At 37.9% G+C, this 18,373-nt stretch overlaps 1 protein-coding gene across 8 annotated transcripts in view; it reads right to left on the minus strand.

Annotated features, from left to right (window-relative positions):
• Nucleotides 1–18,373, minus strand: part of LOC124146188 (eyes absent homolog 1-like) — a 152,852-nt gene that overhangs the window by 42,126 nt on the left and 92,353 nt on the right. For 6 of the 8 annotated variants that reach the window (XM_046516360.2, XM_046516362.2, XM_046516361.2 and 3 more), the window contains exons 3-6: nt 8,643–8,716; nt 4,414–4,613; nt 3,273–3,359; nt 22–114 (exon numbers count right to left, since the gene is read on the minus strand). In XM_046516360.2, coding sequence (XP_046372316.1) covers nt 22–114; nt 3,273–3,359; nt 4,414–4,613; nt 8,643–8,716 — 454 coding nt within the window. Of the gene's footprint in view, nt 1–21; nt 115–3,272; nt 3,360–4,413; nt 4,614–8,642; nt 8,717–12,331; nt 13,655–18,373 lie in introns of those variants that run through there. The other 2 variants (XM_046516358.2, XM_046516359.2) reach the window with 2 other exon arrangements.

The raw sequence follows: 18,373 nt of genomic DNA on the forward strand, positions 1-18,373 counted from the left end.
TTGTTAGTTTGTTGTTCTGACCTGTGAAAGTGTCCAGATTATCACTGGCTGTGCTTGCCGTGAAGGGAGACTCAGACGAGCTGTTCTCTGTGGAGGGTTCACTCTTTACAATCACTGAAACATACCATTTTCACCATACCTCATCACAAGCTCACAAATTCAATAATCAAGTCTTGAGTTTGAATTTGGAATATAAGCTGATCTCTAACATGATAAAATTACAGGACTTCATCAACCATTCAAGGAAATATATTTGTGTGTCAAATATACTTCTGTTGTTCCTGCTTTACATACTGTAATATGTCCTCCGGGGACATAACTCCTATGTCTGCCTTTGACTAGTCCAATGCAACAATGCATGCTACAAACATCAAAACAATTGCAACCCATTTTGCTGATAGATGAAATGTGCAAACAATTTTGCACTCATTTCCATGTAATAGTACAGTCATTGTTCATTCGTCACCCCTGAACTGGCAGTGATTAGTTAGACCTGCTCTGATAACCTTTGCACACGGACAAGCCAAATCATCATCAGGATAAACTCTCCATCTTTCACCAAAATTAATTGCTTTGTCTACAGCAAGAACAACATGGCATAACTTAGATTACAGACATTTAGGGACTGATAAAGACCCAGCTATCTTGGGAAATTATCTTAATAAGTAAAATCACTCCCTCATTCAGCTTTAGGAAATGGACTGCTCGAAACTATTCCAATATCCGGGATATAATTCCAGAAAATACTTTTTGAAGATTAGAATAAATAGGCACTTCTTTGTTCCACCAAACAGGCTTCATGCATAAAATTAACAGCTGAAAGATTCAAATGAGTCAAACAAACATCAACAGTAATTTTCTACAACGCTGGACCTAACCATAAATAACCCTGTATTTTCAGCAGGCAGCTTGTGTCCCTGATGTAACTAGGGTGGTGTTCTTTCAGTTTGTGTCCCTGACTAGGGTGGTGTTCTTTCAGCTTGTGTCCCTGATGTAACTAGGGTGGTGTTCTTTCAGTTTGTGTCCCTGATGTAACTAGGGTGGTGTTCTTTCAGCTTGTGTCCCTGATGTAACTAGGGTGGCGTTCTTTCAGCTTGTGTCCCCAACGTAACTAGGGTGGTGTTCTTTCAGCTTGTGTCCCTGATGTAACTAGGGTGGTGTTCTTTCAGTTTGTGTCCCCGAAGTAACTAGGGTGGTGTTCTTTCAGCTTGTGTCCCTGACGTAACTAGGGTGGTGTTCTTTCAGCTTGTGTCCCTGACGTAACTAGGGTGGTGTTCTTTCAGCTTGTTTCCCTGACGTAACTAGGGTGGCGTTCTTTCAGCTTGTGTCCCTGATGTAACTAGGGTGGTGTTCTTTCAGCTTGTGTCCCTGATGTAACTAGGGTGGCGTTCTTTCAGCTTGTGTCCCTGACTAGGGTGGTGTTCTTTCAGCTTGTGTCCCTGATGTAACTAGGGTTGTGTTCTTTCAGTTTGTGTCCCTGATGTAACTAGGGTGGTGTTCTTTCAGCTTGTGTCCCTGATGTAACTAGGGTGGTGTTCTTTCAGCTTGTGTCCCTGACGTAACTAGGGTGGTGTTCTTACAGCTTGTGTCCCTGACGTAACTAGGGTGGTGTTTTTTCAGCTTGTGTCCCTGACGTAACTAGGTTGGTGTTCTTCCAGTTTGTGTCCCAGGTGTACCATATTTTCTTGAGTATAGTGCGCACCCAAGATAAAAAAAATCACCAGACATGTTGATTTACCGTTTAAATTGTATTATTTGTTCTGCTAGGCATTGTTTTATATGCAGAGATTTAGATTACCTTGTGTATTTTCTTGTAAACTAAGCCGGAAACAGCAATCAGCTGCACACACCTTTTCTTGGAATCCACCTGTGATTCGGTTAAAACTTACTCAATGATATAACTTTAAAGGATTTTGATGCACGGATAGGGAGATATTGCATCTGAAACTATTTATTTACCAAGAATAATATATTCCAATGTCATGTTACTTTAGTTGCAGCTTTTACTAAATACATTTAAAATAATAATAACTCTAAGCATAGCACTTCAGTGCAGCTGATTGAAAAACAATTATGGCGTGTGTAGTGCGCACCCACTTCTACACAGTTTTTTTTTGGGGGGGGGGGGGGGGTGGGGAGTATGCACTATACTCAAGAAAATACGGTAGCTAGGGTGGTGTTCTTTCAGCTTGCGTCCCTGTTGTAACTAAGTGCCAGGTTAAAAACATTAATTAAGAATTATCATGAATAGGCTATTTATAAAGAAGAAGGTGCAAGGTTTCAAAATGTTTGCCCTTGTGTTCTTATTTAACGGAATAGCTGAAATAACTTACTTCAATTTAAAACACATATAGAAATTCCACATTTTAATGCAACCCAAAAAGTACCAGGACCTCTGCCACCATTACCCCATAAATCACTGCGCCAATGAAGACCCCTTATATTGGACTAACATGCTTGGCTTGGAAAATGTGTTACTAATTTTGCTGGTATGATTTGCAAGGGTTTGGCTCTTGATTTGACAATTAGCAAAGTTATTCTCACGACAGAAGCAAGAGAACACACTCCAACTTGTCAGGGCAATCAAGTAGAATGTACTGACTTATGCACCACACCGTGATAATGCTGAGAGCTCCTCAAAAACAAAATGGCCGTCTGTGGTTGGTGAAGAAGACAACAAAAAATCATGCACTCACTTGAAGCAAATTGTATCAGGTAGAGATGAAGGGCCATAAATACAATGAGATTCCATTTAAAGCAAGCACAGAGAGGGAGACTGAGCAATTACTAGCAATTGAGTGTCTAAGTGCCCAATGGACTGGGAGTTGGTAAATCTAATCAGTGCCATTGGTGAGGAGCTGGGGCTCTGGCTGGGGAGTTCCCCAGTCCCTGGTCTTAATGAATTGGACAAACTGATCCACAACAGACACAGGCATTACCACAGCAAACTGGAGGGCCTGCACCTATTTGTCTCACAAGTGTAACCATTTAGAGACTGTAAAAAAGAGAATTTGTTCGCACATTCAGCTGAAGTGGGAATGGTTAGGAATTAAGCTAACATCTTCTTGGACTAATATGAGGGCAATATTTCCATTACTTGCAATGTCACTGATGGGACAAGGAAGAAAACTATTTGATTCAGTGTTGTCATTAAGATCTTGAAAATGAGATTTGAAAAGGAATGACTTGAAGGGGATTTCAGTGGTGATGTGGCGTCAGCTGTATAAATGACTGTTGATAAACATATTAAAGAATATTTGTTTAATACTTACATGAGGATGTATTGACAGGGTTGCTAATCACCCAAGAGTTTGGGTTGGTGTAAGTCGTCCCATCTGACACGGGCAGGACCAAGCTGCCTGTACACACAGAAACAACATGATAACATTGAGTTTACCCATGCATACAGAAACAAAGTATGTAACAAAGAGCGTGTGCTATGCACTAATTTTTTTAAATAAAATTGACTGTCAGCAAAAAAGAAATGTCCAGCAAAGTTTTTTGAGGCTTCTAAATCAATTTGACCTTTCAGACAGAAGCCTTCCTGAGCAAGTATAGGTGTCAACAAAAAAATGTCTGTTGACAGCTGCGTTGCAATCTCCTCCCCCATCACAACACTGAAATGTGGCAAGGCAGTTATATCATGCCGTACATCATTTTTTCAAATCGTGATACAGTTTTGGAGCATATGTCAACTCATCCAAATTGGTTTCATGGGATGAAGAAGATTGGGCCATGATTGGACCCTGGTGATAATTCTGATAAGTTGCAATGGTGTCAGTACCAGCGTGCCCGAGATTGATGGGCGATTCAGTGATGCAGACCAACCATAATGTCTCCCTAGTTCCATAACAATGGACACTACCCAGCTCTATCGCATCATCTCTCTGATAAGGCCTCTGACAATAACTCATAAATTTTCTTGTCACAGTGTCAATGTGAAACTGGTGAAATATGTCGGAAATGCCCCAGCCCCAATTCTTTATTTAATTCTGACATTAAATCTTTGGATATAGCGCAATCCATTAAGTGTCATAAATAAAAATATTACTCTTCTGCTTTGGGATGAGTCTACTGACATTCAAAGGAAAGACTGTATCCTTTTTACAAGTCAATAGCAAACATAAAAAAAAGCATATGACAAGTTATTTAAATTGACATCATTTTTTTTAAGCCCGAAATGAATATTTATTATGAAATTGAAAAGATGATTTTATTTATCTTACATCTTTTTGATAAAATGATAATTCCACAGGGTTATGGGAGTGAATACAAAATCTAAAGAGATGAGAGAATGATCACAAATAAACACACAGATACATCCTGGATTACAAGGAAGCTGACAGGGCCCGTCTGTACAAAAAGCACTCAGGATGTCACAAGTTAGGTTGGAAATAATAATAGAGGTCTTACCCTCAGCAGTGCCATTTGTGTTGAGAGTGTCAGTGAGGGCCTGAGCTTGTGCTTGAGCCTGAGCTTGTGCTTGAGCCTGAGCTTGTGCTTGAGCCTGTGCTTGAGCCTGCGCCTGTACTTGGTTGAGAGGGGAGTTGGTGGCACTGTCAAGGTGTGAGCTGCTGCCTGGACTGCTAGACAGGGGCTGCAGATCCACTAACCTACAACACAGTGATGTTCTTCAGTTCTATCTATATCCTGGTATCATCCTCCTCTTCCCACGCACTTATGTATGTCAAAGACAACATCACATCAAGACATTGTTATAACCTGTCTGTTACAAACTGCCTCTAAATACAAGAACCAATCACGGTTATAATAACATTTTTAGGCAAATAATAAATCGTGACTACTCTTGAACTAAATTTGAAAATTCTTTCATTGGTACCAGTCCATGTATTTCTAATATCCTCAGGCAGACACAAATGTGTTTAGAACTCCCATGAAAAAAGTCATTTTGAACCACAACATAATTTCTAATTTAATGACATCTACAAACAACTTAACATGTTAATACTTACAAAATGTCGCCAAATATTTTGTAGCAACATAACTTCTCATTTTGATCAATTCTCCCAGAAAAGGGCATATTGCTAGTTCATCAGTAGGGCTATTGTTAGTCTTACATAGGGTGTCTGACACCATACTTGTCATAAAAGGCTCTTTGAAAAAGCAGGGAGATTTTTTATCAAAGAATTTCAACCGGATGGGATTTTGACAGGATGCACAATAATCACATGCTTTCTTCTCTCAAAACTGTTTTTGGCATTTCTAATGAATTAGCCTTGTCATCCGGTGTCTCCAAGAATACTTTGCCAGCCAGCTTTTTCTATATTCCTCTTATTTAAACACACCACCACCTAATTTCAATGGGGGAAATTACCATTAAACCATGCAGAGCAGGAACTAAATGGGTTCCTAATCTCCTGACGTCAAGGAATTGACATTTATAATCACGTATCTTTCTTTCGTAAGCATAACCATTATATCAAAACAAAAATAAAAATTTTGCTAATAAATATTGATGCAAACCCTTGAATTCATTCATTCCATCTATGCAAGCTAAGGTTGGTATAGGGCATATTTCAACCAAATGTTACTGTGTAAAAAATAGATTTCATTTAAAAGTGTGATAGAAGAAATTAATCATGAGTTCTATGACCCAAGCTGTGACAGATCAGCTGTGACATTAACTGGGCATCTGTAATTATAACGCAGCAGGATGTAGGCAGAGACTCATTCACCACTATACCAATAAAACCAGTTTCACTTAGTTCTAAAACTTTACTGCAATTAATCATATCCAAGGCTGCATGATGTTAATGGTCCATTAAACAGCAACAACTGAACACCTACCATTGTTGCTAATGATTATACATTAACTCAATGTTTATGTACAGTAAAATCCATAATACATGATCCTCACAACAATAGATAAGTTTAATGTTACCTAGCAAAAAAAATGGAGTCAATCTCAAGAAACATTTCATAAAATATCTCTTTACTTTTTTTCACAAACAAACAGTTATCGATAAATAGTTCCTTGATGCTACAACCTTTTAAAATAATAAATATAACCACATCACATCGCCTCCACCATCACTAATACCCTCCCTAATTTCCATACTGAGTAAAATGCAACCAGAATCAGCTATCTAATATGAATTGTTAATGCTGATGATATAATTTCTTGCTGAATGTTTTCCAAGATACAATCTAGACTGTGAAAATGCTTTTTATGGCTGTTAAGCTTCTTAGCTAGAATCAAACTGTGAGATCTCTTGTCTAAGCATCTCAATTTGACACAAATTTGGCCTAACTGTCAAGTGATTGGTTTAAACGCTCCATAATGCCCGCAGATAGTGATTGAAGGAATGTCCACCTGATTATCTGCTCATATCATAAATGTTTAAGTACCCCTGGCAGACAGCGCCATCAGAGCAGCGAGCTTCAGGCCAATATTCAAACTTTATCCTATCCCACTTCCCCTGTAGAATGAAGCATTAGACACTTTATCAATAACAACAAAACCAATGCATATCAAACAACCCACAACAAATTTGTACAATGTGTTGCTTAAAAATAGCCAAAGACCCTCCTTGAAATGACATTTATACAAATGGTGGAGATCAGATCACTTCCTGAAATGAATACTTTGAATACGCATATTCTGATGAATAATTAATAGTACATCAAATTTGGTACTAGTTTGAGCTGAAGTTGGTGAAGTTCATGTTCCGAGGCTAAATTAGATAATGACCACATTACATATATGAAATCTTCAAAAAAGAAGTGTATGACTTCCAGTTAAATCCATCCTGACACTTTTTCTTTTAAATGGCGTATCTAGACGCTAGCACCAAAGAAAATTGTCCTAATTATTCCCACAAAAAAATTTGCTTCTATTTTTTTAAACACAGTCAGTCTCTTTCCTAGCATAGAAATCAATAGTGCATCTCAATATCAAAGAGCGACAATGCCTACAAGTCTGTAATATTTTATCAATTAAAACCAGTGAAACAGAAGACATTTTAGATTCCCCGAAAAAATGTCCACAGCTGACAGACCCAGGGCATTAATAAATGTTCACGCTAAACTACACAGAAAGGTTTCAGTCGAGCAATTTCATTTGTAAAATGACACACTATGTCATATTAGGAAAATCTATCACAAAATAGAAAGTTTTTGTTTCACTGTTTAATTCACAGTTTCATAAAGGTTCTTGTTCCTGAAACAGATCCAGTGTATTATTACACATATTGGCCTGAAAGAAGGGCAATATCAGCATTACTAACCAATCAATGAAACAACCAGAGTTTTTCAAGTAGGCCAATATTTTCCTTTAAACTGAATCTTTGTGAAATGAACCAATATATATAGAGAGTAATCGTAGGCTTCGTAAGCTAGAAAGAAAGACTGTTACAAAAGCATTATGTTATAGTCATATTGTACTGTCCACATGGTTACAAATGGTATGGGCAATATACATTTTCTTAGATCTTAGATCTGGTATTTTAGTGTAGAAAGAAGATCTCTATGCTGATGAGATTAGTGATGTCAAGAAGTTATTTCTGAAGGTCATGATTGGGTTGCTAGGCGAGGCGTTACATCCCTGCATTAATTATTAAGGAATTCCTGACAGTGCACTGAGGCCCAGAAGAAACTGGCTATCAGAAGAATCTACATAGGTGAACTGGTTCAGGGGTGTCAAAATATTGTTCCACATGAAGATGATGTTACCCAAACTAAGCTTGCAGCACCTGAAAGCATTGCTTAACTTGTCATCGGGTTACACTGCAATTAACAAATAAATTAGTTCATGATTGTCAAGAATCACGGGGATCCTTTTATAAGTGAAAGTTTCTAAACAAAAATTATGAGTATAATCAAAGTACGGGAATTTTGGACATATCACATGCCATTCTGTTGATTCATGCTCTGCTCATCAACTTAGTGCATACTCTACACATCATCCACAGTGGTCACCCACAAGTACATTACAGAACTCATTCCAAGACATTTAAGAACAATCTATTTAAATATATGATACAAACATGAAAACAAGAAAATTGTGACTGAAGTTGAGTATTAATATGAAAATTGAGGGTGAGAGAATAACATTCTGGTGCTCTTTTGCACATGTGTGTGTGCGTGTGTGTGTGAGGTGTGCGTGCGTGCGCTCGTGTGCGTGGTGTGTGCTGGCGCATGTGCGTACGGTGTGTGCGTGTGCACAAATTAGTAGACTGCCAAGGACCAGCTTTATAGTGAGGTACTGCAAGAGAACGAGGTGGGCTAAGAAGCCAAGGTGCAGTGCACATGTGAACATGTAGAACAGGTGTCCCCTGATCTTATGGTTCTGATAATCCTTGCCTAATCCTAATCATGGCCACCTCACATGTCCCTCCCCCACAACGCATGCAGTAGTTTGTTGGGGTGTGTAGTACAGTCAGTTAGCAGGACTCTGTGTCAGGCTAGCTAGTCCATTCACATCCTACTACTATAGACAGGTGGCCCTCAACATGTCTGCTAGATTATATTCCACTGTAATCTCCTGCACACTCCTATTACCCTGGCTATTACGTTCTCTTCCCTGTGCCCCTGTTGGTAGCTCCTGCTAGGTGACACTAGGCCAAGGTGATATGTAGTCAGTGAATGTGAGAGGGCAAGGGACACCAGACTCAAACACATACCTGGATGCTGCTGACACCACAGGACTGGTGTTGTCGACCAACTCAGATTCGTTATCAAGTCGCGACCGCTTCACCTGAAAAACACAATGTGGATTCTCATCAAACTGACAGAACATTGTAGGGTTCTGTTGTTCCCGCTTGACTAGAACGATGCGGCCATACACAGCCAATCACAATTTAGAAAGCTGCCCTTAGACAATATGACTTTGCCACTTGAATGATCGGTAGAGTAGATAGTACTTTAATAGCCTGGGATGATGGAGACAACAATAAGCTCAAGTACAAAGGCCAATTGAAAAAGAATGTGGGTAAATGCAAGTCCAGTGGACTCCGTACAGGTGAAAGGGCAGACTGTTAGCTAAGAACCTGTATAAACACTGTATACACCTTTCCAGGCCCACGCTCCTAGACTCAGTGATAGGACAACGTCACTCAGTATGGAAATAATGAGTCTATACACTTTGAACGCACAAAATTGTCTGTAGTATATTATTCATATACTATCAGATAAGTAGGCTCAGAAATCCCTTGCACATCAATATTCCAGTCTAACATTCCAGTATAAATCACACACCAACAAAGTGACTCCAAAGTATAAGGAATCCACAAACAGCTTGCAACAGTCAATTTCTCAAATGCTATTTGACCAAGAACAAAGTACAAGATGTTTCCATTGAGAAACTCCTTGAGGACTGGACACAGACAGTAAATGCACATGCAGCTAACGCCAAGTTTGACTCCTAGCTGTGACTGTGTGGAGAATGTGAAAGCCACATTCCCTTCCTCAAACCCTCCTTACTACACACTGCTAAGTCTTATGTCCACTGACCTATTTTCACAGCAAACATGCCACAAAGTTCACTTTCAACAAAACTCCAAAGCATTATATAATTTTGTTTGAAAGAGCTTAACAGCAAGGATTTTACACAAAAAGTGCAAGAGAGCAAACATGTAAAGCAAATAGACCAGAGAGGCTCTAATTATGTGATTATGGCAACAACTCAGGACTGTCCTCTAGTGACTCAGCCACTGAAGTGAATATACATACAAAATCAACTGTCAATAAATATCATACATTCTGCCTGGCATCAAGGTGAGATCTTTTCAACAAAACAATTCTGTTAGAAATTGTCTCATCTTGTCATTTTATTTCTTCCTCAAACAATAAAATTATTTCAAAGCCCAAAATGGTAAAAGGCAAGATTTTTGTGTGCACTATTTGACAGGTGGCAAGTGTATGAATATTTCACAGTATTAACCGCCATGTAGAGTCCTAAGCATTATTTATTCAGCAGAGTAAAATTAATTGTGACAGGTTGCATCTGGTGTCCATTGCTCAAGCCCTCAACAAATACACAGGTAAATGGCTAACCTCCCTTCTGCACAACAGTGGTATACATGATGCATCGCCTCCATTCAATCAGATCCCTGATTCATGTATACACAGGACATCGTAGGTGAAAAACAAAACACAACTCAGCATTTCAATATATCATAAAATATTTCTAATATACAAAATCTATAACTGTGTTTCAGCAAAGTAGTGTCATGCATGCCTATGGAACCAGGGACAATTCAATAACAGCCTTTTCCCCCACTTTTAAATTTTAACTGATAATTGTAATTAAATAAACGTATAATAGTACGTAGCTTTTACTCATTAAGGATAGAAAGAATGAAAAGAGATGAATGACTTAAAATTCACAACAAGAAATGTAATATTCTTCCATGACAAAAGTAAGCTTCCAAAGCCATAAATGCTCTAAATAAGCCAAATCATTTAAGCCTACATAATGTCTTACAAGTATATCCAACAACTGTGTTAACAAACAGAGATAGAGCAATAATTCTGTGACCTAGTCAAAGGGCGGCTACAAGATGCCATGGAGATGTCACGACTACGGGGAAGAGGGTCAATCCTCAACAACAATCCCACACACACACAATATAACCCAGCACAACCCTATAGTGAAAGTAAAATCTACTGCAAATACACCGCAGAAAAGCACAGGATTGGACCAAAATATGCCTTCCAACCGAAACACTGTTTTACTCTCCCACTTCACAAGAATGTTCCCTGGTGTGAAGAAGACGGAGCTGTGTGTGAAAGTTGGACATAAAACCCGGGCTAAATCCTGTGACATCATAAGCATGATTCTTGAATAGTTGGTATGGTGTGGGAGAGCAGTTCATTGATTCTGCTGGGATGGAGAGGTTGTGATTATTGGGAGCCGTAATAACCCAGTGTTGCATATACCCTAGTCATTACGCCCTCTGTCCTGCAGCAGTTCACCAACACAGGGAAACAGCAGAGTTAGCGCACCTTCAAACATAATAATTGTCCTCTCTACAAGCTCAACAAAAGGCCTCACTGAATGGGATAACTTTACGACATCCACACTCAACGCAATGAACACTGTTAGGATTCTTTTGTGAAAGTTTAAGGCTGTTTAATAGACTTGCAAGGTGTACTTATTCTCAAAGTGAATGACAACATCAAACATGAAACATCGGACACTAAAATATCTAGGATCGAAACTTCTATTCCAAAGATGAGGAATGTTGAAATACATGTTGATTCAATCTTTCTTAGGTTTTGAAATTCAAAATGACAATTAATACACTTTGGGGGAAAACTCAAAGTGGTCACTTGTTTAAATGACAAGATCCTGAACATAGAAGGCATCAAATATTCAAAAGTAGTTAAAGGTTAAAAGTAAAAGGTGATTGACAGAAGATTCTGACATTTAACTGAATTTGTGTGTGTGACAAAACATTAATTTCTTGTTTCTCTATTGTTGGAACACTGGAACATAACAACCACTCAAAACTCAGGAAGATAACAAAACATAATTTCCTGAATCTATTAGAGTTGTTACACCTGAAATCAACTAATACATTGGTAGTTTCCTTGTTCAAGTTCTAAATACCAAACAGCAATGTGACCTCCACACCACAAACACTACCAGCAGCAATGTGACCTCCACACCACAAACACTACCAGCAGCAATGTGACCTCCACACCACAAACACTACCAGCAGCAATGTGACCTCCACACCACAAACACTACCAGCAGCAATGTGACCTCCACACCACAAACACTACCAGCCACAAAACACTCACTGCAGCCTTGGATTTCATCTCAAACAGGTTGTCAATTGTAACCCAAATAATTCAAAACACTAATAGTAGCAATGAAACTATACTTGGGGGTCTTTTCGTTTTTCAAAACTAATCAAATTTGATATTTGTTATTCCTTCCACAACACAGCTGCATGAACTACATTAATATCATGCAAAGACGAGATCATGAAATGGGTTTTATGCATCTAGTTTGACACAATGCCAGAAGTACTTATCCAGGTTTTCCAAGAGACAAGTATATTTCTACCACACTATTATGGCTATCAAAGATGATTGTTTTCTGTCGTCTAATGCGGAGTATCCTTAATGAAATTACCACCATAATGACTGGCACACGTGTTAACCTTCAGAATACTGCACATTTTAACAGCATCATTGCAGTATGATTAAGCATGTGATAATAATGCCACAGAAAGGTCACAGTTAATGAAAGTCTTGAGCTCTATGATGTGAAAATACTGCAGGAAATGCATGGTACATTGGCCAAATTCTTGTGCTACTTGGTGGTGAAAGAGGCCTACATAAAGGATATGGCAGCACTAACCATTGTGAGGTTTTCCAGGAAGGCGGATATCGGCAGGATCTGTGTCATCTTGCCCTGATGTGGTACAGTCAAATGGCTCACACACAAAGTAGTAAATTTTACTTTTCCCTTGGCACAGCGACTTAGGATGAGGCGTGTTTGTCTGTTCCCACAACCAGGATATGTGTAAACATGTTCCTTCTCCACACACTCTCACTGTACTAAAGCAGTCAGTCTTACACAATATAAACAAGTCTCAAAATTAACATGCTTCATCATCTTTCAGGGTATTTGCAGCAATATCAATCCATACAGGCGTTTGTGGGCTACAGGTGACTGTGTGACACCTCCAGCCAATCCTCCCTTTGTTTGTAGTCTACATCCATGTACCACACATACAAGGGGATGATGATAACAGAATGTAGGCCTGAGATGACAATATTGAGGGTAGTTCCCACGTGGTCTAGTCAGTGATGAGGAGACTCGGCCTCAGTGTTGTGGTGTCTAAAACAGTGTGGGAAATGAGCACATCACAGTGCTAGGGAACAACTGTTTGCCTCATAACTCTCATATCTGCATGTGAGAATCAGGCTGGTCCATTATGGTATTTGATGGATGCAAATCACAGCAGAGAGGACTTATCTCTCCAGAAATCTGTAAACATGTGCTGTGGCCCCACCATAAAGTGGTGAGAGCTGGGATGGACACTTTATCAGTACAGCCAGTTCTTGTCAACTTGCTAAATGGTCCCTGTCAGAACCATACTCAGATCAATGTGCTGACAAGCTCACAACATTCAAGAAAGCAAAAATGGCAAAAGTCCAGACAAAGATTGCCTAATATCTACCCAACATTTGAAAAGGCTTTTTTCCAAATGTAATCAGTCACAAAGCTTAAACTGATGTTGAACTCAATGCTAGTTCACAGATACAACTGATGACTAAGCACAAATAGCATGTTGTGTACAACACCCAAATAATCACTGGGTAGAGCCTCCTGGGAGGGAAACAGTCTCTTCTATCCTGGATGCAAGCAACTCTCTATAGATGCACATTCAAGAATGGAACTTTCCAACAAAATGGATGTCAAGCCAATGAGTTCAACCAGTTTCCTCCAATAATTCACACATGAAACAAAACTCCTCCAAGACTTCAAGTCAGCAGGGACAACAGGGACTTGTGGTGAAGTTAGTCAAGTTTGTGACAAACTGGGACATGTATGTAGATTCCACTCTGTTATTCCCTGTCTACCAATAACACACAAGACCAGATACACTCTGGGACAAGCTGCTGACATCCTGTTGCCATGGTTACAATATCTATAATCCTGTTTCTATCAAAACTTGAGCTGTTTATCCTGTCAAATGTGTTGGACTGCAAGCAGGTAGGGCTTGAAGTTGAGGATAGGACTTTTTAGCTATCTACAGACATTTACATGAATGTTGTGTTGCTGGCCCCAGCCTTATCACTGGCCCCCTGGTAGAGCTGGTGGAACAGAGGCACTGTTAGGGTGGGGGACAACTACATTCCTCACTCCACTGGAATACTAATACTACCATGCTGTTATCATTCTATGGAAATGACTGCAGATGACACATATTCTCAAAAATTCTACAAATTGCATTAAACAATTATATTCACTCTGAAAACTACACAAACTTAAAAAAGAAAAATGAAGAAAGTTTTATTATGATAACCTTTTAGCGAAGATATTGAGTTTTACACACACTGAAGCATAACTAAGAAATAACTGAGAAATAACTTGAAAAAAAATAAATTAAATTTAATCCTGCCAGATGTAAATATAGAACGATTTCTCACTAAACAGACCTTTTCTTGCTGCAAGTATTATGACAATTATTTTACATGTTACAACTAGAAGTACAAGAAATACCAACTCACAAGGCTAAACCTTGAGAGTAACCAAATTCACTGTCCGACAGACATAAGATATACCTTGGTAGGGCCCCTGTGCTAGCTGGGAGTGAGAGTCATGTGAAATTCTCTTCCATTCCTCCCCCTGTCCCATAAGCTGAGGGAGGAGGGCCTCACAGCAGAGACATCATTCTACAACAGCTGGGCCTCACCTCTGCCAAGCCATAAACATGCCAAAATCTAACCTCATTTTCTCTATAATTAAATACCTAAATAAACCATTTCTTCAATAATTTTCCTTAAAAACTGACAATGTGTAGCAGCAAAGAAAGTTACTAGTTTACAAGTGATTAATATCTTGTATTTCCCTTTTGAATTTGGTCTAAAGGCTGCCTGAAGTCAGTTTCCATCCACCATCAGATGAAATAACTGCTGTTGTTTTTTCCTGTTACAAAAAGTTTTTATGAAACTTTTTAGAAATTAGATCCATTTTGTACCTCCAAAGAAAAATATCCCATATTTCCACAATCATCATTATTCTGTTCTCTTGACTAAGATAAATATTGAGGACTCATTTTGAAATTTATCAATCTTAAGTAACCACTTGTGCCATGAAACAATCCCTGAATACAGTTAAACTGAAGACAAATAGAACAAAAAACACAAAGCCACTCAAAATTGCTTGTCACAATATGTGACGGTATTTTTTAAAAACACATCCAGTGACAAATTTGAGGGAAAAGATAATACTTAAAAAAATATCAATCCTTCATAATTCATGTCAGAATGAGCACAGGTTAAAATCATTAATGAGATCAAGTTTTATAAACAAAATTACTATTTCTAATTCCAGTAATGGTTTTGACAGCCATTTTTATGAACACCCTCTGTTTCTGCATTGAGAACAAAGCCCTTTAATATAATTTTCTGCCTTATTTAAATAATCGATAATGAAATAGGATCACTCATTGTATGACCAAAAATGTTAATCTTACAACAGCAAAGTTAGTACTGATAGATTCATATTTTTTTAACGATTCTTGAGTTTACTATAATTCAAACTATTCTTGTCAACTTAACCCTGGTCGTGGTTTACCTGATTTGTGCTCCACAGTAATCACTAACGTACTCATTGTTTGGTCAGAATACAATGTGGGTATCACATTACACAAGTTAACAGATTCAAGTAAAAATTCAAACATGAATTAAACAAAACTATTTATAACATCCTCAAGTATTGTCAGGTTATAGTCTAATCTGCCAGAATAGTCAAAATCATGGGTCCCATCTTATCATGCATGTTTGAAAAATATTCATCCTTTTCATGTAAGACAACTGTGTCATTGGCACAGAACTGAGGGTTGACATGTGTGTTGCATTGTAAGACCTTTCCAATAAGGTGATTTACCTAGAATCCTGTTATGACAATTCTATACAAGCTTTCACACCTGTGCTTAGTCTAAATAATTACTTGTCAAGTAGATAAAGCCTGTCACAATGACTAATCATTAACTCACACCATGTTCATGCCTTCAAGTTTACAATATAAACAATTCATCACTTTCTTCATAAATATTCAGCTCTTGAAAGATAAATTTCATTTAATCAGCCTTCATTTAAGGCTCCAATATATAAATCCTTTAGTATGAATATTACTCACATTCACACTGGCAAAAAGAAAACCCTTTGATATTTACTGTGTATTTGCACTTCTTCTATGTACTCCGCTGCCTGTGTAATTTCTAAACTACTAAACTAGGAAATGATCAAATGGGCAGCCACCAGTCTTTTGCTAAAACCTGAAATCTATTTTGTCATAAAACACAAGATAAAAATTACACAATATTTCCTAAGAGGACATCTCCTTAAACAACCAGTAATTTGTTAACCTGCTGCACCACATATAATCACTTAGCTGATGTGTGACCAAAGCTCAGCTATACACAAAGGTTGGGGGGGAGAGAAGAGAGGAGACGCAAATCCATCAAAGGTATATACCAGCTATTCTCTTCAACCACGACTGACAAGAAGGAACACTGTCAATATCATTTCAAATTAAGGACAAGGTATTCCTGGGGTGTGAACTGTGTTTTGGTCAACAATAGGTAACCCAGTTCCCACACTAAGGCTTGTGAAGGCCAGGCCAAATGTTGAAAAAGAAAACAGTGAGGACTGGCATCAATTAATGGTTCTCTGCATACAAAAACAGCTTAGCATTCTCTCTTCATGTTTATTGCTGTTGCATAGTCCCCAAACCTAGACCAGATGTCATCTCAATCTTGTCCAAATCTACCAAGCTTGTTCCTCTGCACTAACAAGTCACCACTAATTAAATCCTGCTATCGTTAATTACCATCATTTGCTGACAGATAGTCCTGAGATAATCACAGATCCAAACATACCCTGTTTGACATATATAATGAGCTGGCTGCATGTTATATATGTTATAAGTGTTTCCTCGGACAGCAGTTTATGAAACATTTCAATATTGCGATATCGTTGTGAATCTCTTTTTCCCACATTGGATCTAGCACATCACCAGGAAATAGATATGCAGTACTCAATCTAACAAAGACAGTGCAAATATTGCATGCTGGTACAGTGATTTAATGAATTACAATCCCTCCACAAAAGATATTTTTTAGCAAGATACAAATTTATCCTGGGAGAAATGTCTTGTCTCCAAAACTGGTCAAATCAAGAATTGTAACAAGTGACAATATATTTTAAGTATGGCAGATGGACAATAGGCAAGACCAGAGATATTGCTAACAATTGATGTATTTTCTTACTGTGAGTTTCTAACAACAGAATGTCAAAAATGTCTTATTTATCAATCAATCTTTCAAAATAAATGCCCCACAAAAATGTGATTTTCTCAAATGTCTCATATCAGGTCACATGTTAAAATTCTAGAAACTGTTCTTCAGAGAAAATGAAATGCATTGTAACTACTTTCTACTAAATATTTGATTTTGTGCTATGTAATACCGATGAATATCCGGGCAGTTGATCCCATTATATACCCTACGGGAGGCATAGTACCTATCAACACGGACATTTCAAAGGAAATCATCTATCATTCAGTATTTTCAGAATTCAAACAATCTTTACCAAATAGTAACACAAGAATATACCAGTTACTGGATGGTTCAGAATTTGATCTGATGTTTTGAACTTTCCCTATTCATCCCTTTCCTTTATCCAATAGTTTAACACACACTATTAACTATAAAAAATTTAACGTTATACCAGAGGCAGTTTCTGAAAAACAGCATTTTAATTCTTGTTACCAAAAATCACATCAGAAATGATTTTACACAGCTAACACAAAATGAAAACTCAAAAAGAAATTTACACTAGATATTTATTCTAAAAATAATTAAACTGTTTTTGAATGAATTTGTACTTTAGTATTCAAAAATAAACACCATGAAATGGTATTGCTGCCATTTCACCATATTATTCAAAAATGCATTCTTCTGTCAAATTAATTATTTAGTCGGTGTAACCCTTTAAAAGATTGAAAGATATATTGTGATTATTTTTCCATGTTTAACATTGACACAGGGTGTGAAAACACTCCAGTCCCTCCACATACGTGCTAAGTCACAATAAAGAGGTTCTAACACACAGTAATTCTTTGTGTCTCTTATCTCAAATTCATAGACATGAACCAAGACTAAATCTTATCAATTTTAAACAAACATGTCCAATTTTCAGATCCAATTTCGGTAATTTTTTCAAAGAAAGGAAAAACAGCTTGCAAATACACAAGAAAGGTGATACGCAGCTATAAAAGTGATGTATTTTGACTTTTCTATGAAATACTGCAGCCATGGTTGGACTGAACTTTGTGCATTTCAATAGTGTGTATGCTATCGTTACACTTTGGCTCAATAATGTCACTCCTATGCCCAATTTGGCAGCATTGATGTCAAAACTCAGCCTTTTTTCTTCTAACCTCTCCAGGTATTGGAGGTAGAAAATTTGACAATTATGTGCGCTTTGAGTAGCCAGTAATCAGAGGAAAAATCTCTGTCCTTTTCATACGTTTGTTCCCGTGTTTCGCTCTACTTCCCGCCTATAGAACTGGCTGTATTATAACTGAATAAAACTGTTTCCCACTCCAAGAAAACAAGTCAAGTGTAATTTATAAGGGCGCTCATCATGGCCACTATTCACAGTT

This window comes from Haliotis rufescens, unplaced genomic scaffold (assembly GCF_023055435.1).
Source record: "Haliotis rufescens isolate VD_foot unplaced genomic scaffold, xgHalRufe1.0.p SCAF_2, whole genome shotgun sequence".
NCBI classification, from domain to species: Eukaryota; Metazoa; Mollusca; class Gastropoda; order Lepetellida; family Haliotidae; genus Haliotis; species Haliotis rufescens.